This window comes from Lissotriton helveticus, chromosome 5_1 (genome assembly GCF_964261635.1).
Source record: "Lissotriton helveticus chromosome 5_1, aLisHel1.1, whole genome shotgun sequence".
Classification (NCBI taxonomy): Eukaryota; Metazoa; Chordata; class Amphibia; order Caudata; family Salamandridae; genus Lissotriton; species Lissotriton helveticus.
Genome location: NC_136065.1, coordinates 1,215,441,210 through 1,215,468,406, shown reverse-complemented (window position 1 = coordinate 1,215,468,406; position 27,197 = coordinate 1,215,441,210). Strand labels below are relative to the sequence as shown.

Sequence of the window (27,197 nt, the reverse complement as noted above, 5' to 3'; positions counted from 1 at the left end):
ACTGTAGGCAGAGTCCTTAGTCTAGGTGGGCATCAGGGGGTCCTTCCAGTTGTACATGGCTAAAACCTCCATTCCAAATGCCCACTCCAACAAAAAGCACCCTCTCCCCCTTGTGCAAGCCTTTTAAATTGTGTCAGAAAGATCTAGACGCCAGGCCCCCTTGACCCATCATAGGGTGCCATATCTCCTCTCCACCCCTGTCCAAACTCTCCTGCACAGCATGCTGGGACAATGCAGGATGGCGTCATCCAGGAGTCACTGGTCACATTTCCTGTGAGGGCCTCAGCTCTGCCCCTTGCCAACCTGACTGCCAGGGCCTTTCCCACCAAAGCTTTAAAGAGGAGGCCCATCCTGTATTGACACCAGGGCTGGGTTACCTCTTTTGTTCAGTAGTCCTGGGCTGTCAAATCCCTGCTAAAGTGTGACAGCTATCTGATAGATGCAGACTCTTCTACCCCTCCCTTTCGTGCACAGGAGCTTTGTGTGAGGAAGCCTTTCTTCCAGCTTCTGGAGAGCAATGCAATTAACATGACCCAGAAGGATACAAAAAGGCCTGGGCTTTGATTCCTAGCTGAGCCAGAGAAATATGACCATTCTGGAAGACCCAAAAGATGTACCAATACCTTCTTGGAACTTACAGGTTTGATGATCTTAGTGCATGTTTCCAACATATTTTGATATGTTACTGGACCTTGTAGGCCAAAAGGAAGCAAAACAGCACTCTAAGGCAGATTTCCCCCAGTGTACATAATAAAATGTCACTGCACACAAAGCAGTAACCACACTTGATTTGCCTATGAGTGTAAATTAACATTATAAGGCCTACCCTAGGTCAATATCTGACCTTGCAGGGTCCCCTCAGCTCCAAAATACCCATGAACAGTTACTGGGATGTGCACAACAGTAGTCCCAAAAGCACACAACTGAAGTTTCAGGAGCAAAGGAGTGTCTCTACTTGACTGCCTAAACAATGACTGAGACTGGCTTCAGCCAAAGAAATAGAGGGTCTTAGTCTGAAGTTCTCTATTTCTTCAATGGTCTGCGAGTCGCAATCTTAACGGTTGCTAAAGATAAAAATTTCTCTTATGTCAGTTCAGTGAAACTCGGACAATAGTAATAATGGCCTTGGCGTGGCCTTCGTCTGTAGCATTTCCATATTTACACAGACAGAGGACTGACAAACCTCTACTTGAATGTTCAGTTGTACTCGTTATCCAACGAGAATGCCCTGAAATGTGGTTATCCACTGGTGAGATTGCATTTGGGAGGCTGCTGCTGAGATGCGAGTGTACTAAGAGTTTGATTCCCTGGAACGATGTCTTGAAGATAGACAGCTTTCCTTTTTTAAATTGTCAATTAAATGGATATGAAGAGGGAGAGAATTTCATAGTTCTACTGCTAGGTAGGAAAATGCCCTACTACCTAGCCAAGCTCGTTGAATAGGTGGAACTTTCAAAAGCTTGAATGCGGAAGACTGCAGAGACCGAAAGGGATGATAAGCCTGAATTTTTTCTTTTAAGAAGTGAGGTCCCATTTTGTGGAAAGCTTGATGGTTAATGCAGAGAGATTTAATGAAAATACGGGAAGGAGCCAGAAGCCTATGGATCACAGATGTGAGCAAATTTGGGGATACGATAATGAGACACACTGTTTATGTTGGACATCAAGTAGGTGACAGGTCAAGAAATTGGAAGACCATGATTTAGTGAGTTACAATAGTCCAAATGCACTAGAATAAGAGCACGGGCGATTGTTCACCAGAATACAGGGGCAGAAAGGGTAGGATACATTTTTAAGCAGCCTCAAGTGGAAAAAGCAGTCAGCTGAATTTTTAGAAATCTATGCCTTGAGAGTTAAAGAACCATTCATCCAAACACCTACGTTTCTCACTTCTTTGACTGGTAAGTTTGACCTAATTTAGGTAGCAACCAAGAGAAAATGTCAGAAAAGGAAACGTAACCAAAAATAAAGATTTTGGTTTTGTCTGTGTTCACTTTAAGTGATTTATTGGTCAACCATGAGACAAGCCTTTAGGCAATTCTGAAGACTGGAAACAGATGAGGTTGTATTTCGGTCAAAGCGAAGCAGAATATGGGTATCATCTGCATAAGCCATGAACTTGACGCCAAGGGAGCTGCTGGTCATGGCTACAACAACCATTAAACAGAGAGGAAGTTAATGAGGATCCTTGTGGTACACCTGAAGCATTCTCTAAAAAGGAAGCAGAATAAAGTGAGAGACCCACTGTTTGGGATCTACTGTAGAGATATTCCGTGACCCATTTAATAGCATTATACCGAAAGAAGGAAAGCTAGAGTTGTTCAATTAGAATAGAGTGAGATTGTATCCAATGTTACTGAAAGATCAAGCAGTAATTGGGCTTCCGCACTGCACAGATCTGCTAGCATATGCAGATCTACCATGATCTACAGCAGTGATTCGGTGCAAAGCAGGCAACGAAAGCTCATTTGAAAGGGATCCAGAAAATGTCCATTTTCCAAATGAGAAGAAAGTTTGTTATTAAACTAATTTTCAATTATCCTTATTGGGAAAGGAAGTTGAGAGATGGGCCGATAGTTTCCTAGGACAGATGGATCAGCAGAATATTTATTCTTTTTCAAAAAGGGCCAACTAAAGTATTTTCCAATAAGTGGGAACTGTACCAGTGATCAACAAGAGATTACAAATATTGGTAAGGACTGGGACAACAGTCTGAGGAATGGACTGAGGGATAAGGACTGGGCAAGAATCAAGGGTGGAACCAGATTTTATAGATGACAAGTTAAGTGTTTTATATAGGATGAGATGAATGACTTGAGATAGCAGTTAGGGGATGTGGAATCTTGAGGGATTGGTGGAGTCTGGTGTTTTGAATAAAAAAAAGATTGACGAGAATTGCAGATTTTTTTTAACCTTTTCTGACAAGAATGTGAAAAGAGAATAGCAAAGTTCTTGGGAGAGAGTAATGAGAAAATTACAACAGTACGAGCTGGCAAAGGGGTTTACAATTTTATATAGTTCTTCAACCAAATTTGAGGAGTTCTCTTTTTTGGGGCAAATTAAGAGTCACAAGCTCTGTGGAGAAGTGATTTATAGGTGTTAAGCGCAGCTTTGGATTGCGCTCGCTTTGATTAGGAGTAAGAGAATCTCCAGGATCATTAATCTTTTTTGCATATGTGCGTCTGAATTTTTAGCTCATTTATGTACCAGGGTGCGTAAGACTGAGACGGGACCAAAGCATCTACAGTGGTCATAGGCCACAAGATGATAATGTGGGGATGCTGAAAAGCAGAGAATCTGCAAACTCTGCTCGACAATTTGCTTCAAATATGACTAGCTTTCCTGGTGCAAATGGGAGATTATTTGGCAGCCGCCTCAGACAGCACAGCAATTACTAAGGGAAGCATAAAATGGTCTGATCAAAGAAGGATGGGGAGGACTTGGTGTACATTAAAATGAAATAAAAGCAAATCAAGGGTATAACCTCTAGCATGGGGTTGACCATTCACTAACTGGGAAATCCCAATAAATTACAGGGTTCGAAAAAAGCTGCTAATTCCGGAGACTGAATGCATCTCCTCAGATGTTGGAGTCTCCCAGGAGGAGGAGAAGACAGGAAGCTGACCAAGAAATTGGAAATATGTGAAATCATTGTCAGAATATGTAGCCGGGTCGAAGGATCTATATACTAAAATAAACATCAAAGATTAGTTCAGGAAGAGTTCACCTTGTTGTAATGGCCCAACATTTAATCATGACATGCTTCCTGAAAAATACAGCAAGTCTGTTGCATCTTATTGTGAAAGAAATATGAATCTTTTTATAACCTGGAGGTATGACTATCACAACATTTGAAAATGATGCATCATGAGTCCAGGTGTTCGCAGCGAAGAATAAACCAGGATTCTGTTCCATAAGAACGTCACAAATCTCCTTCTGGTGTTTATTAACTAAAATGCACTTTAGTGGAGAAAGAGTCTGGTTATTTGCAAGGATGGGGTAACAGATTGAGTCCAAGTTAGTTGGTCAGATGGAAGACAGTGAAGAGGTAACTGGGAGTTGGCTGGTATAAGGGTTTAGAGAAAATAAAATTGTTTCAGGAACAAGTAAAGTCAAAACTTAGCCGTTGACTCAGTAAAATGAAAGCAGCACTGGTGGTGCTGAACGCATCCAGACTACCCTTCGAAATCACTGTGCGTCCATGTCAACGGACATGTTGTATCACCCCTGCACATGACGTAAGCAGGTGAACAGGTCCGAAAGCATCAGTGAATAGGCACCAATGTAAGACTGAGGCCAAACAAAAGACTAACTGGAGAACCACCATAGCTAGTGCGGGGTCATCGGGCATTCCCTTGCCACTACTAGGAAATAAAACAATCAAATTAAAGATAAGCAAAGGGAAATAAAATAAAGAAAAAAACAGAGTGATCCCCGATATAAAATGCCACACTCCTATACAGGGCGAAGAAAAACAGATTTGCCGGCATCTTTTGAACCTCCCTCCCATTAGCTCCCATTTTATATTGCATTGGGAACTAAATGTGTCCAACGTTTCCGATCTAGGTAAGTTGGCCCCGCGTTTGCTTTGGGTTAGCCTGTGGTAAAATGTGAGGCAAGCTTTACCAGGAAGATTATTTTAGACTGTTTTAGTTCAGACAAGGTCTTTCTATCTATCCCCTGGATGAAATACATCTATAAATCCTTTACCAACATTGGTTTTCCTTAAATGTTTACTGCACCAGTCACTTTAAGAAAATCTGACAAGAGGTTGACGAAGCCCTGCCAACCAATTATTTGTCTCACCCAAATATTGGATGGGGTAAGTTCTCTGTTGGAAATGTTCTTTAGTTTTTAGCTTTGGGGAGATGGCATTTTATCCATCTTTGGAACTTTCATGATGGGAGAGGTCTCTCCTCTTCCGTTTTTAGGGTAGGCACAGTGAGGAGACTTCTTTGTTTTTCAGATGGGGAAGATCATGCTGGGGGGAGGATAGGGGTGACAGTTTATTGGCCGGTCCCTGCGATGGGTTGCTGGAACAATCTTTGTTGCACTTAATGTGTTTTTATAAACTTTATACAACTTTTTTTATGTTTTCTTGAACACATTTTAAAACCTCTCACTTTCTGGATATATAAAGATGCCTTAATGTATTTACAGATTTAGGGCAACCCAGACGTTTGTTACAGTGTATGCTGCTTCCTTGAAATGTCAGTAAGAAGTAGAAGTCTATGGATGGCTGACAGGAAGCTATTGTGTCATTCCTAGGACTTCTTGTTTTCATACAAGTGAAACTGATTTTCCTTACTGTAAATGTACTTTATTTGAGAAGTTTTTATTATATGGATATGTGACGTTTCTTCAATCGAATGGAAATTAGTAAGTTTTAGTCATCACTTTTAAATGTATTTTATTCCCAAACAATGAATTGGCTTGTGTTCTTTTATTTTTTTTCTCCAGAAAATCGAATTAAGATATACTAAACTGCTACACTAATTCAATGAACTAAAAGAAAACCAGTAGACCGGTGTGGCCTGGCATCCCGAATTATATATGGAAAACAAAAAAGAAGTAGAAATAACATTAAGAGTAGGGTGTAAAAGCGCCTTAAAAGGCAAAGGCGCGCAGGTTTTACCAACTAATCCAATGTCCTACCGTAGCAGCCATCTTATATTGTGCCTGCAAATAACCTAAGCAGTTGGGCAGGGATAATCATTTCTGTGAGGCGATCATTCTTGTTATGGACTTGCCTGCTGGTATTTTGACTCTTGCCTTCGACCCTGCAGTCAAACTGGCTCTTGACACCGGGCATGTCCGTATCAGGCGTGCTTAGATGTCAACTATTGACCGGTTACTCACCGGTAATATTCATTACTCTGAGTCGTAGCCCTCCCCGCCCCAGTCCTTACCAATGAGCATAGCTCCTCCCACCAGAAACTCCCAAGCAACTAAAAACCCATCCCTTCCCTCCAGGCCACACCCACACCCTAAGGCATATAACCATGTGACCCGCCCATCCACATCCTGTACCACCAAGCACAAGAAGCCGAACAGGGAGGGAGGGATGGGAACCAGGACTGGGACGGGGAGGGCTACGACTCGGAGTAATGAATATTACCGGTGAGTAACCGGTCATTACCTCCTCGTCAGCCCTCCCCGTCCCAGTCCTTACCAATGAGCAGATACCAAAGCAAGAATCGGCTTCACACTGTAGTAAAACAGACTCAAGCCGCACAGGCAGGAAGGCACACAACCCGAGCAGAACGCAACCCAGCGTCCCCAAACCCAGGAGACACAGTCCCACACATCAACCAACGACTAGAGGACATAAAAGCTCGAGGAGAACACCCAGTAGCATACACGCAGAACACAGCCAGGGAGGCCCCCCGGAAGCAAGCCCAAGAAGCAGCCACCCCGAGGCTAGGAACCTCGAACCGACCCAGGCGCCAACACACCACAAGCCCAACAGCAGGCCGCACAGCCAACACAGCCACCGACGGAGAGCAGCCACAAAAGGCCCCAAAACAGGACCAGCCAGCCAAAAGGCAACAAAAAGGGAAAACCACCCCATAAAAAAGGCACCGCAGGAAGGAGGAACACCTCCAGAGCCCGCACAACCGTCAAACAGTGTAGCTGCACCTAAACCCCAGAAAGAGGAACAGGACAGAAAACAGGCAGAACCAGAAACTCCAACAAGGAGCAAAGGAACGAAAGAACGGCGCCAGGAGGAACCAACCAAAACCACCCGGACACCAAGGGGCGCACCGGCCCAACGCCCGAACCCCGAAAGGCCAACACAGCCGCCCACAGAGCTCGCAGGGAGGACACAGCCCGACTCCAGTCGAAGCCAACCGCCCAGAAACCCAAGACACGCACCGGAATCCAATGCAGACACACCCCGCGTCGGACAGTAATCCAGGAAGGAAAACCCCACGACCGGCACAGGACAGGAGAGGCGAAGGGCTTCCGAATAGAGGAAAGGCACACAGCAGGCCCCCGCCCAACAGAAGGACAGGGCAACCACCCCCAGACAGTGCCGGACCAAACCAGAGAACAACCTCAACCCAAGGCGATCCTCGGAGATGCAAAACAGGATCAACAACGGAACCCCGAACCAGGTCAGCAAGAGGCTCAACACGGACAGGGAGGGAAACACCCCACGCAGGCGAGTCGCCACAAGAGCAAAACCCCCGGCAGACAGAAAGCCCAAAGGGAATTACAAAAAGTACCACCAGGGGACACATTCACAGAATGGGCAGGATTCGAACCCAGGCCTCCGACGGCGGGCACCACCAAAGGTACAAGAAACACCTACTAGCCAAAGCTCCATGGTACCACCACACAGTCCGACCAGACCGATAGGAACCTCAAGAGGAGCCAAGGCAGAAAGAGGCCAGGCCAACCGAACCGACCACAGGAGATAAAGAAAGCAGAAGAAGGACCCAAACCCACACCAGTGCGAGCCTGCGCCACCAGAGGCACAAGACAAACCAACGAGCTAAAGCTCTCTGGTCACAACGAAAGCACCACAAGAACCAAAACCACCAAGGGACACCACGAAAGCAGAGGCAGGATATGAACCCATCTCCAGTGTAAGCCCGCGGCAGCAGAGGCACAAGACATACCAAAGAGTAACAGGTCCAAGGACAATCAACGCCCAACAAGCCCAAGACAGTCACAGAGGCAACCGCTCACGGGACATAAAAGAGCAGCCACGCAAGAGGAGCGAACCACCAGCCAACAGGACCACCCGCGGCCAATGGCCACACCCCCCGGAAACAACAGCAGACAGCCCAAAGAAGCCGGAACCCAAAGCCCCAGAGCAAGACGCACCAGGGGGGAACAAGTGCCAACGGGCCCAAGGAACAAACCCCACAGCAGCAGACAACAGCCGCCGAACATGGAGCCGCCGGGGAGAAGTGGAAGACTGAGCCCCCAACAACCACCGCAGTCCTCGCAACAGAGCTAGCCCGCAGGGCACCGGTAGGAAGGCCCCACCAACCGAGGCGCCGAAACCACCCAACGAACAGTAGCTCCCGAGTGGCGCAAAGAATGGAAGACTCCAAGATCAGAATCCACCCAAACCGACACAGGAGCCAGCAAACACCCAGTGAAAGGGCCGGAGCCGGAAGGAAAGAAGAGGAAGAATCAACCAACCGTCCAAGGATGGGAACACCCGGAACCCCAGAGCAGGTCAAACAGAGTAGCTCAACAAAACCACCCAGGGAGCCAAAGGTCAGCAAACACACCAGGAGACGCAGACCATCCAAAAGGCAGCCCCAAAAAACGGAAATGAACAACACCCCCACTGAACGTAGGAACCACCACGAAGCCGTGTGAACTGTCAAATGAAAGCAGGCGTCCCAAAGAACCAGAGAAGCCAGGAAAACCCCTCCAACAGGAAGGGAAGAAACAACCGAAGAGACACCATCATGAAGGAATGAAGAGGGTACCACACGGGCCCAACAGAAACGAAGCCCCGAAAACCGAGAAAGAAAGCCCGACACATTGCCAGAGAACCCGGAACAGGGGCAGCGCAGAACACATCCAGTAGCCCAGCCCAACAAGGAGGGACCAGAAGAAGAGGAAGCACTCAGAAAACCCCGGGACATGTGGAAGGAAGGGACCCACCGGCCGCGTACCACACCACAAAAGGGTCGGGCAAACAAAGTAAACGAAAGGCAGACCAAAAGCCCGCTCACAACCCGTAAACTACCCACACCGAGAAATTGGACAGGAGCCAACAAGAACGACCTCAGCCGCCAAACCTAACAAGGGCACCAACGGAACCCCAAACTGGACAGAGCCCCGAAGGAAAGCCCCATCACAGCAGCCCCACAAGCAGCACCGCCTCCCCAGGCCAAAAGCACAATAGCCATCGAACAGCCACAGAGGACCAAGCCGCCGCCGCACCCAGGGAACCGAAGGACAAATCCGCCAGGAAACGCAACAGCAGTCCCAACACGGAAAAAGAATCAGAGGGATCTTAGCCCACACCTCCCGGTAGTCCAAGGTGGCCTCCCAACCAGGCCCGACCACGCCTAACTCCCGAGAGCAGACCAGAGCAGGCGAAACCAGGGAGGCAAGGCCGTAGGCCGCACAGAAAACCCCGACAGCCACACAGAAGCAACCGAACCCAAAAGCAGGGGCAAGGCACAGACAGAACTGTAAGACCAGAGGCAGAAAAAGACGGATCCAAGGCCTCGCAACAAGCAGGACCACAGAATAAGAAGGAACGGCACCCAAAGATACCAACAGGCACCGAGAAGGCACACCAGCCAGCAGGGACCGACCATCACCACAGCCAGGACACCACAGCGAACCACTGTAAAGGACACCCCGCCGCCAGAGCCAGGGGAAAAGCAAGTGTGACAACATCCGTCCACCCCCCAGCAAGCACACCGCTCACAGAGTACAGAAAGATGGAGTCCTACAAGCCCCACCAACAGGAAAGAGGGGAAAAAGTCTACAGACTTCCCACCTCCCAAGGGCCAAGGGAACCCCAAACCGTCCCCAACACGTAGCAGAACACCGTGAAGCCAGCCCACAGGACTCACCCGAAACTACGTCCGGAGCCACGACAGCAAAGCAACCAGCACATGACAACAGCGAAGGAGCAGCGGAAGACCCAGTGACCACCACCCCCCAGTTGCAGCGGAGCCCAAACCACACATCACCAGTAGGGGAACAAAACAGAGAAAGTAGTGCCCAGACCAAGCAATGCAAGATCCACAAGGGCCAATCAGGGAACGCCACGCCCCAACAGGACAGCAGGCCAGCCCAAACATGATATACAGAGGGAGTCCCGGACCCCCCCAAACACCATGGTCCCACTAAAGCAGGGACTCAAACGCACATGAAACAACAGGCATCCAAGGGGAACAAAACACAGCCGCCAAGCAGACCGTCACACACCTACCTGAAAGGAGGACAGACGTGCCGAGAAGCCAGCCATGCACAACACACCCCCCCTCTCACACCGGGCGAACCCGCTAGGGCTGGGAATCAACCTGGAAGAGGGGAGGCCCCAGCAGGAAGACAAGTCGTGCCACCACCACGGGTCCCCGCCAGAAACAAAAGCAATGCCCCTCAAAAAGGGGCAGAGAGCGACCCACGGCAGGAGAAAGAGGCCAGGGGAGAAACCAAGGACCTACAGCACACAGAGCCCAGACCCCCCAAAGAACCGGCCCCAGGCATGCGTTTTGTAAAGATAATAAAGCACATCTTCTCCGTTAAGGGCAGGCACAAACACCCAACACGCTCCACAGTACATAGAGGATCATGTCACTACGTTAATCAGATGTAGCCGAGGCGCAGCCCAACACAATCAGAACACCAGGGCTCCCCCAGACGGAAGGACAAAGGGATGCACAGGAGAAAGAACAGGCAGCCCAAACATCCAAACAGACACGGGAATATTGGAAAACGTAACGGCGCGCTTTTTACGAGCACCAGTTGCATCACAGAAGGACACATGTTACGGTTTGTAGGCGGGGGAGGAAATGCGACACGCTCAGAACCATACGAGGTTGAAGCAACGCCAACACCCGAAACCAGGCAACCGAGTCCAAAGCCGGAAGCAGTGCACGGGACACCACAACCTTGCACCCGAACACCCGGACAAACCAATGGCAGCAAACAGTGGGAAACACGGGCCCGTTACGAGCACCCAGCCTCCAAACACACTACCAAGGAGGAGCCAAACCGCCACGCCACAGGCGAGCAGAGAGGCCAGCCGCGCCCAACACACCCCCCCTCCCACCCCGGGTGAACCCGCTTGGGCAGGGAACATACCCGGAAGAGGAGAGGCCGCAGCAGGGAGACACCACCCCACACCAGGCAGTCAAGGCCCCCCAACCCCACAGTCCCGCTAAAGCAGGGACTCGAAAGTACATGGAAAGAAAACAGGTACATCAGGGGAACAAACGGCCGCCCAGCAGGCCGTTTCACACTCACCCGAAAGGAGGCACCGGTCCAGCACCTCCCCACAACGAAGTTGCCAGGAAATGAATTCCGCAGAAAAAACAAACAGGATGTGGATGGGCGGGTCACATGGTTATATGCCTTAGGGTGTGGGTGTGGCCTGGAGGGAAGGGATGGGTTTTTAGTTGCTTGGGAGTTTCTGGTGGGAGGAGCTATGCTCATTGGTAAGGACTGGGACGGGGAGGGCTGACGAGGAGGTAATGCTCCCAGGAGTGCAGGCGATGGTGTTGATGTCTCATCTTCTAGAATCTTCCTTTTAAGTAGAGTGGAGAATCTTAAGAGTGAGCACCTCTTTGGCCTGCATCTGTTGTTTCTTCCTCACATTTTCTGCTCTGAGGTCTTCAAGTTTTCCCCTTAGGCAGATTACTTGTTCGTCTTATAATGCTTTTGTAATTTTCTGACAAAAACTCAGTCTTTGACAAAAAGCGAGGAGGGTAAACACACCACACAGAGAAAATAAAGGTATTATTTATTTATTTAAATGAGAAAATGCACCTAATAAAATAAAGGGAAATGCTTTACGTAAATATATACTGTTGATTAAAGGTGAAAAAGTGATTCTAAGGGAAGTTCCTCCAAAAAATAGAGTTAAAAAAACAGATGTTTTCTGGGATCCTCTCAGCATGAGTCAGAAATCCAAGAACTGAGGCTGTGAAGCATACTGTTGGTACAGTGCATGCTGGGAGATGCAAGCTGCTGGCTCCTTAAAGGTGCAGTGTATCTTTTTTTAACACTGTAGATGCAAGGTCAAGGAAGGTGCACTTCTTCGTCATTTTTCTCTTCTGTAATACCAGGGTCTAGCATTTACGTGACATCTTTCAGCTAGGTGCTGCAATGTAGTCTTTTTATTGTTTTAAACTAACTATTACAGAGAGAGAAAATCAGTAATGCTGGTTTTGTTACAACCCAGCTTTGCTGCTCCCCTTCTCTGTCAGCCTGGCCTAGTGGTTTATGGAGAAGAAACGGATATTCAAACCTTTCACAAATCTGTAAGTGTTCGGTCTCACTAACTATCCCATGAGGAGGAAGCCTGGGCCTGAATTAAGTTGGTGTATGTTTGTGAGATTACGGTACATGTGAGTGCATTTACAAAGGTACTGTACACATCGGGGCACTGTGCGCTTGGTCGCCAACTGCGTTCTTCATGTACAGCGGCGTAGATTGCCAAGCTGCTTACGTCTGGCAACCATATGGAAAATGAGGCGTTGTGGAATATAACACTTTCATGCCCCTTATTCTGGGGTCAAGTGTTGCCCTGCTATGCGGCCCATCCAGAAAAAACATTTTGGGGTGGCAAATCTATAAAGGGAGTCCCCACCCATTTCCAGTTGCCTGTTACTGAGACTCCCAGCCTGAAGTAGGATTTCTGCTTTGATGCTCCCGCGTTTTCAGTATTTTCACGTCTTCTTTTACACAGTGAGTCTTCAGAGAAGAGGCCCTGCAAAGCTTTCTTTAGTGCACTCTAGGACAGCTGTAAGTTCATCTTTTAGTTTATTATTGTGGCCAACTTACACTCAACTGGAGGGCCAGTCACACCCAAATATGGGACATTTTTGTGCAGTTTGAAGTTACGTCTTTTTGGGATCTCATCAAGATTTTAGACTCAAGTAACTGGTCATAAGTGGAGTTGGAGACAATTTTGCACTGTCTGACGTTAAAACCTATCGGAGATATTCTCTGGGGTTTGAACCTAAACAGCAATTGCTGTTTACACTATTTTCAGTAGTTGACCTAGGATAAATAATAACTATCACCAGCTTTGCTCCAGTGAAGGAACTGGTTCATCCTAGCTGTGGTTGCAGCTTCATTACAACATCCATCCGGTCTGATAGGACTTTCCAGAGATAAATAAATACAGAGTCTTGCCACAGAATGCTCTCAGGTGGAACAAACATTTGTTTATAGTATTGAACATTCTTTAATTGCATATCTGAACAATGATGTGCTAACTCTGTCCTTCTTTTACGGGGTCACATCTCAGAGTCTTTTCTTCCAATCCCACCTCAAACATGCTCCAATAAAAGGTACACATTTCATCTCATTCAGAAGCCTAGAAATCTCAGGATCTGAGGTAGGAGAATTTACTTATCCTTATGCCAAGTACTATTTGCATCTTATCTGCTAAGTCAAGGTCATTTGCAGGTTCTACTCCCTAGAGTTCCCTTCATAACCCCCTCCATCTTGTCGTGGTTTGCTACTGTTCTTGTTCATTTGTGGCTACCACAGCAAAGTGAGGGTGATGTCAGCTACCATTCTGCTCCTGTGCAAGTATCCCAGTTTACTGGCGGGTGTTTAAAGTGATGCAGGGTACCTGAATGCATACCTGCTAGCACTCTGAACATTGAATATGTGTTTACTTCACTCTTGGTATTTGGATGAATGTCAGTTCATTTTTTCCAAGTGTTGATCTGCGACCTGTCTTCCTCAACGTAAACATGTTTTCACTTTCACTTAGTTGGGTTATTTGGTCAAGGAGACTGAAGCACGGTATGTGAGTATTACTAGATAACATGCTTTCTCTGGGAGCCTTCTGAAGTCTTGAAAACAGATGACTCGCAACTTCAAAGATTTCTCTTATGCTCTAATAAAACCAGGGACTTGTGCTACCTTCCTCATTTCTAGTTTATCTGGTGAAATGAGGAGACTTTAGGGTGGAGGACGTGGGGGAGCTAATGGACACCAAGGGAAGAAGAATTAGGTAAGTGACGTTGGTTTGTCTGCAAGGATTGGCCTCAAATATGGAATGGGCAATGGGAGAGCAAAAGCATAAAACCTAGGAGTTTGCAGAGTATCTCAGAATACTTGTTAAAATGGTCACAGAAAAGAAACCGCATAGCACTCATCATAGCGCCTCTGCAAGCTAAAATCTGTGACGAACAGCAGACACATTTGAGAATTCCTGACTGTCTTTTGCCTCGTCAGTGACGTCTGCAAAATGGCAAACATTTTGACAGGCTCTGTCGGCAGAACCAGAGCTCAATCATTCTGTAACTAAAGATCAATCAGTTTTGTACAATAAGTTGTTGTGCCAAATATTTCCACCATCAATTTTTTTCTCAATGATGTGACTCTTTTGTAGGATGTACGTTGTTACGACGCGTGGTATTACCACGCGTACCGTTACAACGCATATTTTACAACGCAAGTCGTTACCATGACTTGCGCTGTAGGGGTGCGGACTTAAGAATAGTTTAATTTACTATTCCAACACCAGCCTACGTACAGTAGGGAAGGTGTTGGAATAGTAAATCTACTATTCCTTGTCCTTTAGCACCCTCCAGCGCAAGTCGTGGTTACGACTTGCGTTCTAAAATACGCGTTGTAAAGGTACTGCAGGGTAAATCCGTGTCGTAAAGGATGTTCCCCTCTTTTGTATTATATTCCTCTTTGTAAATTGTAAAGCATTCCGGTAAACACGTGGTGAGATTGGGATTAAATAAAAACGGAATAAATAAATAAACTAATACAGGTCAGTAAAGCTATAATGGTTTACTGGTCTTTGCGAGTTTTAAAGAGTTTTTTTGTGATTTCATTATAAAAAACGGGCTTTGTTTAGCAGCCTGTGCCCAAGTATTTAAGATTCTCATGGTGGTTCTAATGTTTAGCCCGAGCTATGAGAAGCCACACGTCTGGGCTCTCTCTTTCAGTCTTTAGCAAGCTGCTGTCCATTGCAGGACCACAAGGGTAGACAGCCAGCCGTCAGCCATCTTTACAGGATGAGATTACAAATCACCACAAAGGTGCCCCTAGGATAGAGTCCTTCAAACAGTGCTGGTGCCCCCTCCGGCATTGTGCATGGGTGCAATTTAGAAGTATGAAGCACATACTATTCAAATCAATAACAGTATGGTACAAATGCAGTCAGAGTATACAGAACACAAAAGATACATTTGTTGCCTTCAGGTGTAGTGTTTCATTTGATCCTCTTCTTTTAGCCTTGGCCAACACGTGTTTTGTCTTTTGGGGAGAGGTGGGGGAATACCCCTACGACTTCCTCTGGGCTGTAGTCTTTAAAACGTTCCTGTGTTTAGACCTCCGGACTGTTCAGTATAGGAGGTCAGTAAATCTAGACTTCATAAATATATATGATCAACGTAGAGTAGTCACAAATTGAATCCATCATCGTTCTTTAGCTCACTTCGCCACCCCTGTTCAGTCACTACTATATGCATGATGGATTCAACCCAGATCTGTGACTGGGGGTGAGTGTCTGAAAAGTTTCAGCGCTCAGTCCATCATCTCCTTGTGTTTGCTTAGTTCACCCTAAGTTGGCAGGGTATGCCCAGACGTGGGTCTCTTGCTCACTTTGCCACTGGATTCAAGCTAGCCTGGCTGATGAGAGCCGTTAGCAGAAACCTGTCCCAGGATGCTTGTTTCCGGTCCAGGGAAGACATGTCTTTGCAGTTTGGGCTGGAATGTTCCCATGAGGGTCAAGACTGATTTGCATATAGCTGTGTCTGAACTGGGGTGGCGCAGTGAGCTAAAGAACGATGATGGATTTAACCCAGATGTGACTGGGGGTGAATGTCTGAAAAGTTACAGTTCTCCGTCTATCATCTCTTTGTGTTTGCTCAGAAGATATGAAAGGCAACTTCTGGCACACATAAAATCGGGTATGTTTGCTTTGCAATCGGATGTAGTGACTGACTTATCAAAGGAAGCCAATTTAATTGCATTTGTCAAATACTCCCATGGGCCTTTAATATTAGAAGATTTCTTATTCTGCAAGCCAACGAAGGGGCGGGAACCACCATTAGACCTTTTTGACATTTTTAACAACTTCCTGTGTGTCATGGGCTTAAATATGGGAAAACTGTGTTGGAATCTGCACAGATGGTGCTCCTTCAATGTGTGGTGTGAGGGCAGAATTTAAAACCAAAGAGTTGAAAGTGGCTCCACGTAATATGTGGTTCCTTTATATGATACAACAGGAAGCTCTTCTTGTCCAAAACATGGACGATGAACTTGAGGATGTGCTGAATTCTGCAGTGAAAATTGTTAATTCCATTAAGACCCACCCCAGAAGAGCTAGTCTGTTCACAATTGTATGTGGAGAAATGGGAGCAGAACATGATGGTTTGCTATTTCACAAAAGACATCTGAGGATTAACCAAATTTTTTTAACTTCCGAATGAAGTATGGCAATTCCTTCTGGATTTGGACCCTTGCAAAGCAGAGCAACAGTGTAGCCCCTGCAGGTTTGTACTTTTAGCATACCTTGCTGACATTTAATAAAATAAATTCTCTGAATCTATCTTTGCAAGAAGCTGTATTCCATTTACCATGAATAAAAAAATCTGCTTTAAAAAAGAAGCTGAGTTATGGATTGGATTAACTGAGGCTGGCCTACTTGAGATCATTCCAATGTTTGTCAAAGGCTCTTGAGGAAAAAGGATTTGACCTTCAAGTGTTGGTGACCTAATACAAAATCATCTGACTTCTCTTAGGGAGAGCTTACAAAAGTATTTTCCAGAGAAAAATGATATCAATGATTGGGTCTCTCTGCCTTTTATGGCGGAGGTGGGGGACACTTCTTCCAATTTGCCTTCAGGAAGAACTGAGGTTCACAGTGACCGTGCCCTGCAGACACAATTCAGCAAAGTCTCACTGGCTGAGTAAACACTCCGCTTTAACAGAAATTGCCTTTAAATCTCTTCTGTCTTTGAGCTCATCATGTTTATGTGAGATTGGGTTCGCCGCTCTTGCAGTATTGAAGACAAACTATTGCTCAAGACTGGAAGTAGAGCACAATCAGATGATGGGAGTAGCAAGAATCCATTCACAGATTGACCGGCTCTGTGCAGAAAAACAGGCACATACATTGCATTAATTCTGAAATATAGTATCACAATATGCTACGAAAATTGTGTTTTGTGTGTTGAAAATATATAGATGCCAAGTTTACAGATTGCTTATGCGAGACATTTCCACGGTTTCAAGGTACTTCTGAGTGACTTCTACTGCCAAATGCGTGACATTAAGTGACACTTACTCTCGTGTAAACCCAAAGAAAGAAGACAAGAAAATCATAAAAGTATTACTAAACCATGATGTGGGTACGCTCTGTCAGTTACAGCCAACACATTTCCATTGTAATAGCCACTTACTGCACAGTTTTACTGATAAACCTACATAATGCACAAACGATAATGTGTGCATATCGAGTTCCACCAAATGTTTCATTTGTGCTTCAAAAAGTGTACTGATTTGTTTTGATCCCATTGGAATGTTTGTTTCCATCACTTTCAGAATTGCTAAATAATGTGCTTCATTTGTTCTTTTCCAATTGCTGATATATTTTTAAAGAAATTGTACAGTTAATGTACTTATATAAATCTGTGGGCTTGGGAAAAATAGCATATTAAAGCCTTTCCCACTTATTATACACAGCACGATTATGGTATAGTTCACTTTGGAGTTTCCTTTTCTTGAACAGAAAAGTTAAAGGATTTTCTAAACTCTCTTCAGAGAATAGGCCGGGATTTGTCATCAGCCATTACCAAAGTGAGGAAATTCCACAGGCCTCCCAACAGCTCTGCTAAATCACCTCAAATATCATGCTGCGGCTGCTCTGGTAGGTAGTCTCTTTCGCCTTGTGGCGGTGAGGAGGGGATATGGATGGGTCTCTGTTCTTGATGTCTTGTTGACCACTCTAGATGAGATGAAAACAACAACAGGGAATGCTTTTCACGCCTGGGGCTACAATCACGCCTCACTAATTCCTTTGCGTGCAGAGAGCTGGCCCTTGTTGTTTTGGCGTCATCGCGCACCTGTGTTTCACTGCCGGCTCTTTATTGCTTATATGTTTTGCACCTGATTCACCTAAATAGAATGTAAGCGAAGTAAATACACGGACAGTTGAACTTCCCCCTGATTCATTGGAGGACAGAGACCGCTCCAACAACATTTGTTGATTTTGCTCACACGTGTCACTTTGCGCTGAGAATAACCACGTGGTCTGCTAAGAGACTCCTAAGCAGTGCAGGGCTTTATTGAAGCCCGTCTCACATCTAGTTGTCAGTCAGTGCCAATGGTGGGGACAACAGCACTAACATGTGTTAGTCGTGGTACTTGGCAGGGCTGAAAATAAGCATAACTGAACATTTCTGTGTAAGCTTTTCTTGTAGAATTTTCGTTTCAACTGTGTACTCAGTAGGTCACTGGCATTTAATATTGTTCACCCACTAGAAAAAAATGATTTCCCAAAATAGGATTTGGTGGTGAGAATGGTCGTCGACCATCCTAACTACAATCTTACAGAAATGTTATCAACTGGGGTACCGGACTCCTAAAGAAATAATTTTGACAGGGGGCTATGCATAAAAAGGTTTGAAGCCCTCTGCTCTGAAACGAGCTGCACCCAGAGGTGTCGCGCTCACTCCGGCTCTCGCAGCCCGGAGGCTCCCACACTCTCTGAAGCAAATGTTCTTCTCTTTGGGTCTGCAAGTTATGCAGCCCAGTTTCGGGGTGATCTACCCCTCCTGCACTCATTGGGGTTCCCGAGTTTGCTGGCCACTCCTTAGACAACCAGATGACCTAAAGCCGATGTGTGCGCGCTGCAAATACATTCTAAAAGCAATAACAAAACGAGCCACGTGATGGCGAGAATTGAGGATTAGGTACTTTTACGCCCGGGAACTCAAACACTAGTCCAGTATTACAGAATCCCTCGGCCCCCATACAGAAAACCTGAACTGTAGGACAATCAGGGGCAACACTTACTGGCATGTAGAGGCGCACTCGGCGGTCAGTGCAAAGTCTGATCGGGGCTCACGTTCATAGTCTTGTAAATCTCCGTCAAGATTAGAAGAGCAGTATCTTCAGATTCCCTGGGGAAATATATGACAGATACAAGTTAAGCGTTTTCCAAATGTTTCCTTTTTACCATCACAAGAACAGGAGTAGCAGAAAAGACACTTCAGTCATATTAGTAATAAGACCAGTTACACTGACAGTGGGTCAAAGGTAATAATATATGAAACTCTCACTGTACATCCTGTCTCAAGTGCAGTGACGACACTCACCGTCTCAGTAGGCAGGAGCACAAGAACATATGCGGACAAAAAAATAACACTGATGTTTAACTCCCGAAAAGTGAACCAAGACTGCCCTCTAGTGGGAAATATACATATACACTCATTATCGCAGCATAAAGACACACAGGTCAATTTTCAATCCACCAACCATTTTCTCGCTGGGCTAGAGGCCGGGTTCGAATGACCAGCGCGGCTCCTGGTGCCTCTGACACTCTCCCCAGCTCTTCGGGTTAATTGCAGCAGTCAAGATAGAGAAAGAGAGGGCGGTAGAGAGAAAGCGAGCAGTGAGGGAGAAGAGAAGAGGGGAGAAAAGAAGCGAGAGAATGGATATATAGAAAGAGAGGTTGTGCGAGGAGATAGAGTTCGGGGCTGGTTTGAGCATGTTTGCCAGGGCTGCTTTTGATTCCCGAGTCCCGCACGACAGAAAGATGCTGTATTCTTGGTATTTGTGAAGCACACATCTGCCACTGAGGAGGGCTAAAGCGTGCATGTGCATTCACGCACAGTGCCGTTCGGGTGTCTGTTGCATAGATAAATATACCTATGCAACAAAAAGCACTTCTGACTGAGTGATGATTATCTGGCAAGTGTATGCGGTTTAACTGTTCTGAATATAAAGCGTCCGAAAACCTGAATGTACCAGAATCACGTAGGTATCCCCATCTTTTCCTCAGCATCCACCCAGAATAAGAAAATAATCTCCACAATGGAGACTACCGAGCAGCACTAGTAACAACCATTGTTCTCATTCAAGCGAAGCTGCGACATTAGAGATATGATGGTACGCTCCAAACAGATAAAAGACATCCCTGCTGTCGAACCAGTGGTTGGCGATGATACTTGTGTGAGATGCTCAGCAAGTTCTTTTATTCACACGACCAAAGTAGTAGATGTTGCACTGGAAAACAATGGGAGTGTAGAAGGTTTTGTAAGTTTACACAAAAATGTGCATTAATATTAGTCATTCTGCACTTCAATGAAAAATTTCCTAGCTATCGTAACGGAAAATTTCAATTCTATTAAGGACTCGGAGGTGAGGATTATGCTTTTCTTTCTCGACTTTATTAACAAGCAGCCATTTTAAAGAACTAATAAAAACTAACATTCCCATGAACCATAGGGAATGGAATAGAGTTTTTGACAATAGAGTATGCAGTCCATGTACAGAGTGTCCTTGGGAATCCACCAATCACAGGGATTTCGACACCACATAGTCCTCTGTCAGCCTCTACTCCCCCTCTTTCGATCCTCTTGCACACCCAGCCTGAACGCCTAAGGAATCCTGCTTGTTGGAGTCCCCTGCGGGAAATAAGAAGAAATAATAAGGCAACTGCCATGGCCAAGGTTTAGCCCTGTAGGGGGAAAGACAAAGGCACATTCCAACATAACCATAACTGGATTAAACCAAGTATGATACAATTTACTTACCCTGAAACGAGGGTGGGTAGTTACACATAGGTGTACCCTGGGTGGGATAATCCTCGCCTCAAAGTCTTAATAGAATTGAAAGTTTCGGGGGGCGTGGTTTAGCGCCCGACGGTGATGGCGGCGCTGGGGTGAAGCTCCGTTGCGGTTCCAGGGGACGTACCGTTCTCAGCTTATCTCCTCCTGCATAGCGACATGACGACCTACTGAACACCTCAGGCCAATGATGCGACATTCCTGACTGTTTTCTGTGACCTCGCAGCGGAGAATTTTATCGGAGTAAGTTGCTTCGATTTGGCCGATGCGGCGGCCGCCATTTTATATGCCTGATGAGATTCCTCGCGCTTTACCTCAAATGCCGGCTTTTGGGATTCCGGATGAGACTTTACCCGTTTTCAGCCTCATTTTTGCTCGTATCTGCAATCTGCATGAGACTGTACACACACAATATTGTGTGATATTTTCATCTCTCTCCTGTCTCCTGACTGCCCAAGCTGATATTGCCTCACAGATGCCTTCAGCCGCCATTTTCAGGTGCTGCTAATCCCCTGACTCTGCCATATGTCGCGGTATGTGAGTCTTTGAGGAATGTGAAAGCAGTTTACCGTTTGTTTTAAGTACACTGGCAATGTTCTTGACTGTGCTGTTAACAGGGTCAACTACGACCCGTTTCTTCATCCAATGTGAAGTTTCAGCTCTTCGTCGACTCTGAACGTCCCTCAGCTGACTTCAGATGGGCTGGTTGCTGTTGCTGTTATTTTTATGGTCTCTTCTGCCTTCAGCTTGGTCAGTGTTATAATTCATATCTCCTATGCGCCGCATGATTTTGGGCACTATAGGTACACTAAACTTGTGTTTTGAAGAACACTTGTCATTGTGCCTGATTTTGCCTGCGCACTTCGTTACATACGCCCACCTCTGCCTCTGCCTGGCCCAGAGTTCTGTCGTCATTCCAGCCTCAGCTCCTCTGATGTCCAGTGTTTATGCATATTTGATGCTTCTTCTTATGGGTCGCTTTTAACGACAAGTATACTTTATCCTTCACGTACTTAATAATTCCTCTTGCACCTACAGAGGCTTTCTAAGTGTCATTTTTCACTTTTCCTTGGGCACTTGAGGTACTTTTAGTGATCGCTGCATCCTATCATCTTCTTTATGGGTAGGCTGAAGTCCTCATTGCGTATGCCCTCCACAACTAAGATTGCCTATGTGAAGAATTCCAAAGTCTTTTCAGCTTTTTCTAAACTAGAGGATTCATCTGCTTCATCTGGTTCCAGCACAAAAATGGAGTCCTCTCAAACGGCCCCAGGGAAAACTACTACCAAAAGACTAAAAAAGGACCCTCCCTCACCACTTAAACAATTTCCACCTGTTTCAATGGAACTCTTGTTGGAGGAGATAAGATCTTTCCGCCCTTTTTTGGAGGAAATCAGCACCTTGCGTCCTTTCATGGAGGAATCCAACGTCAAGCTTCAGGCGCTCACTGAGAACTGGTCGCAGATTGAAACAAGGGTTTCCACTGTTGAACATTCTGTTACGTCTCTCCAGGAAACTTGCTCCACAGTCACTCATCTGAATTCCCAGGTTTCCGCTCTTCAAAGACAGGTGGAGGAGTTAGAAAACAGGAATAGACGAAATAATCTACACATCTACGGCCTGGTGGAAAGTCTTGAGAGCTCTGATCCACTTGCCTTCTTTAAATCCTTTCTTCCTAAACTGCTTCATCTCCCAGAAGGCACCAATCTTAACATCCAACGTGCTCATCGGTTGGGTCGTCTGCCCTCGTTGGCTTCCTCCTCGCAAAGGCCGAGAGGCGTCATCCTTTATTTTTTGGAGTACACTGACTTGCTGAAGGTTCTGGCGGCTGCCAAATCTGCCCCCAAGTTAACATGGTCCGGATCCCCTCTATTTTTTGCTCAGGTTTATGCGAAAGCCACTGCAAATCGCCGCAAAGCCGTCTTGAATATGAGGGATGTTCTACGTTCGATGGGTGCAAGATACGGCCTCTATCATCCCTGCTTGTTTAAAGTCACCTATAACAACAAAACTACCACCTATGAAGACCCAGTGCGTCTGCAGAGCTTTATCAACGCTCATAAGACTTCTGCCATGGACGCTTCTGGACCTTCTTCCTCTGCTCCAGGCTGATCTGCCCTTTTACTGTTCTTCATATTGTTGCTACACTTTGTTTTTTCTTTCTTCCTCACTTGTATGAGCTCTGGTTATCTTTATTGTTCCTTCTCTAAACTGCATTGTTGTTTATTGACGTTTCTATTTCCGTTCCGACTATTGTTCATAGTTCACCTTCTCGTTCTCTTCCCTCACTTATGCAGGATGTTTTCCTTGCTCGAAGATGTCTCCCTGGTTCCCCGTCGAGCTGACCCTGGATGTGTTGCCTCACCCGTGTGGTTCTAACCCTCCCCGGTTCCTTCTTGTTTTCCCCTTTTGTAGGTATGTTTCTCGTTTATCTTCTCTTTATGTTTTTTTTCTAACTCATTTTTTTCCATTCTATTTTCCTTACCTTATTTGCACATGGCTGACACTTTCTCTTACTCGGATTTTGTTCTACCTTTTCCCCTTTACCTCAAATGTATCCTCTTTTTTCTTTTCCTTTTGCTCACTTCCTTCCTTTTTCTCTTTTTTCATTCTATAACCTGTGCTCTATTTCCTCCTTCCTTCTCTTCCCTCTTGTTCTTTCCTTTTTTATCCACTTTCTATTCTTTCTCATGGGCTTTCTCTTGGATTCAATATATTGTGATTATTGTGTACTGCTTTATATATTATGTCATTGAATATAGTTTCGTGGAATGTTAAGGGTATTAACTCTCCAATCAAACGTCGGAGAATCTTATCCCACTTAGCTAAATTGAATGTTGATGTGGCGTTCCTTCAGGAAACTCACATGTCTGACACGGAATCTGCAAAGCTTAAAAGGGGCTGGGTAGGTGAGGTTTTCTTCTCACAAGGTGATGGTAAGCGAAATGGTGTGGCAATTCTGTGTCGTAAATCCCTTCCCTTCACTCTTATTTCCCAAGAGTCAGACACTGATGGTAGGTGGGAGTATGTAAGGCTATCTCTTAGAGGTGTTCCAATCTCTCTCCTTAATGTCTACGCTCCTACCACTGGTGAACCCCTTTTTTGGGCTGCATTCTCTCAACATATCACCCGTTTTATGGATGATAATTTCATTCTTGCTGGAGATTGCAATCAGCCCATAGATCCTTTTGTTGATAGACACTCTCAGGCCCATTACGTACCCAACAAAACGCATAAGCTATTTACTCAGCCTATTTCCCAACATAAGCTTATGGATGCATGGCGACTATGTAATCCGACCCTAAAAGAATTCACTTTTTATTCTCCTTCCCACCATTCCCAGTCACGGATTGACTATATTTTTGTTTCACATAATATTGCTCAAACTCTTGCTGCAGCTGATATTGGCCCGATTTTTTTTATCAGATCATGCTCCCGTTTTAATAAGTATTGATTTACTTCCCAAAACTGTTGGACCTAAGCGATGGCGCTTCAATAATACTCTCCTCTTAGATCCCAAATTCACTACCTCTTTTACTGCTTTTTTGATGAGTTTTTCTTATTTAACGATACCCCCCCCCCCCCCTCTATACCAGAACAAACTATTTGGGATGCTTTTAAGGCTGCAGCCCAAGACTTTATTATCTCTTATGTGGCAAAAAAACGCAAGGTGGCCCGTACATTTACCAAAAACCTTCTTGGTGACATTAAGAGATTGGAACACGCCTACTTTACATCTCGCTCACAAGATAGCCTGACGGCCCTTGTTAATGCCAAGGTAAAGTTTAATGAGAAATCTACAGAAGATGCTTTGTTGTATTTGTTGAAATCTAGCGCTAAATTTTATGGTGGTAGAAACAAGGCTGGGAAGATTCTCGCCAACTATTTGAAGGTAAGACACAACAAATTGAACATTGAATCTGTTTACGACGACTCCTCTGTCCTCAAGCACAAAGATGACTACATTCTTGAAGAATTCTCCCTTTTCTATAAAACTCTTTACTCTTCTGAACACCAACCTTCCCCTCAATCTCTGACACAATTCTTTTCTAATATCCAGAAGCCCGAACATTTTCCCCTTGATCTCTCTCATCTGGAATCTGTCCTTACTCAGAAGGAACTACTCACAGCACTTAAACAGCTTAAATTGAACAAAGCCCCTGGCCCTGACGGCTTTACCGTCGAATTTCATTTTTCAAAGTTACTTATCCCTAAACTTCATTCTCTTCTAGACACATTTGTCACTAATGGTAGTTCTTCAGGATCCTTTTCCGAGGCCCACATATGCCTGATACCCAAAGAAGGGAAAGATCCCAAATATTGCAAGAACTATAGGCCTATTTCCCTAGTAAACATCGACTATAAAATCTTTGCTAATTCACTAGCGGCACGATTACACCTTTTGCTTCCTGACCTGTTAGGTGAGGAGCAATCTGGCTTCGTGAAGGGTCGCTTCATCACTGATAAAATGTTAAATAAAAATCTGGTGTTATCGAAGTCCTCACGTCTCCAACATTCCCTTGCAGCGATTGCCTTAGACGCTGAAAAGGCATTTGATAGGGTCGAATGGTCCTACCTTTTTCATACTCTTAATTGGTTTGGTTTTGGTCCCAAGTTTATTTCCCTGATTTCCCTGTTGTATTCACGTCCCCGCGTGGCAGTTTGTGCGAATGGACATGTTTCCTCCTACTTTGACCTTGGCAGGGGTGTCCGCCAGGGATGTCCACTCTCCCCCTTTCTTTTTAACCTGGCTTTAGAGCCTTTTTTGTCTAAACTCCGTCAGAATCCAGACATTCTGGGTTTTCAGACAACACATTTTCACATTAAACTTGCTGCTTACGCAGACGATATATTACTCTTCATCTCCAATCCCACTACCTCGATTCCCGCTTTTTTGGAGGAAGTATGGAATTATTCCCTAATCTCTGGGTATAAACTAAATAATGATAAGTGCGAGATCCTACCCCTGACGAAGTTCACTTTTAAGTCCGACTTCAGTGCCTCTAACTTTACCTGGAGCCCCTCACATATTAAATATCTAGGTCTCCACGTTACTTCCTCTATCCCAGACACCGTTTCTCTTTGTCTGAATAAATGTATCCAGAAAGTATCTGACTTAACAGCTAGGTGGCACCCTTTATACCTGTCTTGGTGGGGTCGCCTTGACACACTTAAGATGATGCTTTCTCCGATAATCCTTTACACCATCTCCAATATTCCCGTCCCCATACCCTCTAAGTTTTTTAAGAAAATTAATTCCTTTCTCTGGAATAACAAAAAATCTAGGATGTCCCTCGCCAGATTAATTCGCCCAGTATCGGAGGGTGGAGTTAACTTCCCTGATTTTCCAGCGTACCAAAAAGCCTTCCTACTGCGCCAAGCTTCCTTTTGGTTAATGGATTCTGCCTCCCCTTGTCCCTTATGGGTTGCGGTTGAGCGCCTTCTCCTATCCCCTTTCACCTTTGCTGAATATCTCTCTTTCTCGCGCAAGCCCTCTTTGATCCCTACCCCCATTCATAAATTCACCACAAAACTCCTCTTATCTTTTAGTCCTCTTCCTCCTGCTACTATTGCTGAATTTTTATCCTGTACTATTTGGCATAATACACATCTCCTAATCCATAACAAGCCCTTTTATTGGAAGTCTTGGAGATGCAAAGGACTGATCTGGATATCACAGCTATTTTCAAAGTCGACTTTTTTACCCTTCTCCACTTTATGCTCTTCCTTTGACTTGCCTACATCTTTCGCTCCCAAATATACTCTACTTACAGCTGCAGTGATGACGGTCTGCGCACCACGACTAAAGCCTCTAACATCTACAAATTTCTCCACACCAGCGATTCCATTAGATCTAAGTCTAAGGTGGAAGAGCAATGGGAACAGGACTTTGTTACATCATTGCCCATACCACTGTGGGATAAGATATGGACCAAAGTTCGCAAATCATCTAGAGCGGCGTCTCTTACGCAAACTATGTTTTTCATTTATAATAGGTTACTTCACACGCCCCTAGCAAGCGATTTTCCACTGTCTCAGACGTTTGCTGGTCCTGCTCTTCTCCACATGCCAATTTGTTTCATATGTTGTTCCTTTGTCAATCTGTACATGATTTCTGGATACAGGTGTGGGCACAAGTTAACGTAATCTTCCATACCTGCATTCCTTTCTCCCTTACTCACATTTTCCTTGGCAGCCTTTCTTCGTGTTGGAAGGAAGCGGAGATTGATGTCCGCATTGTTGATTTACTGCTTGCTGTTGCGTTTCAGCAAATTACTGCCAACTGGAAAGCCTCATCTAATATCTCCCTTAAGGCATGGTGGTATAATGTTTGTCATAATCAGAGGCTAGATACTGCTCTTGTTTTCCCCATTCAGATGGCAGCGAAGCGCGCTGACTTATGGCTTCCCATTACGATGTACTTAGATGAATGTGCCGCTAGATCAACGCGCCCCCACCCTGCTCAACAGGAGGTTTCTAAACCACCTTGAATGCCCTTTTGCATTTCACTTCTTCTACATTAATATCTGTTATGTATATTTTATCCTTTAACCATGTGTTGCAGTTATTGTAATTTTCACGCTTGATTTCCCTGCTCATGATGAATATTGTGAATATTGTTAATGACTTTATTGTAATGTATTTCTCGATTGTTTTTACTTTTTCTTTTCCCCTTCTTCCTCTGTTACTCCTGCATTGTTCATGCGCTATGTATTG

General features: G+C 45.3%; 1 protein-coding gene across 1 annotated transcript in view; it reads right to left on the bottom strand.

Annotated features, from left to right (window-relative positions):
- Positions 1-27,197, bottom strand: part of SEC23IP (SEC23 interacting protein) — a 374,919-nt gene that overhangs the window by 23,751 nt on the left and 323,971 nt on the right. The window contains exon 18 of the mRNA XM_078643931.1: positions 18,706-18,812. Within this exon, the coding sequence (XP_078500057.1) occupies positions 18,731-18,812 (82 nt within the window). The 3' untranslated portion in view covers positions 18,706-18,730. The remainder of the gene's footprint in view (positions 1-18,705; positions 18,813-27,197) is intronic.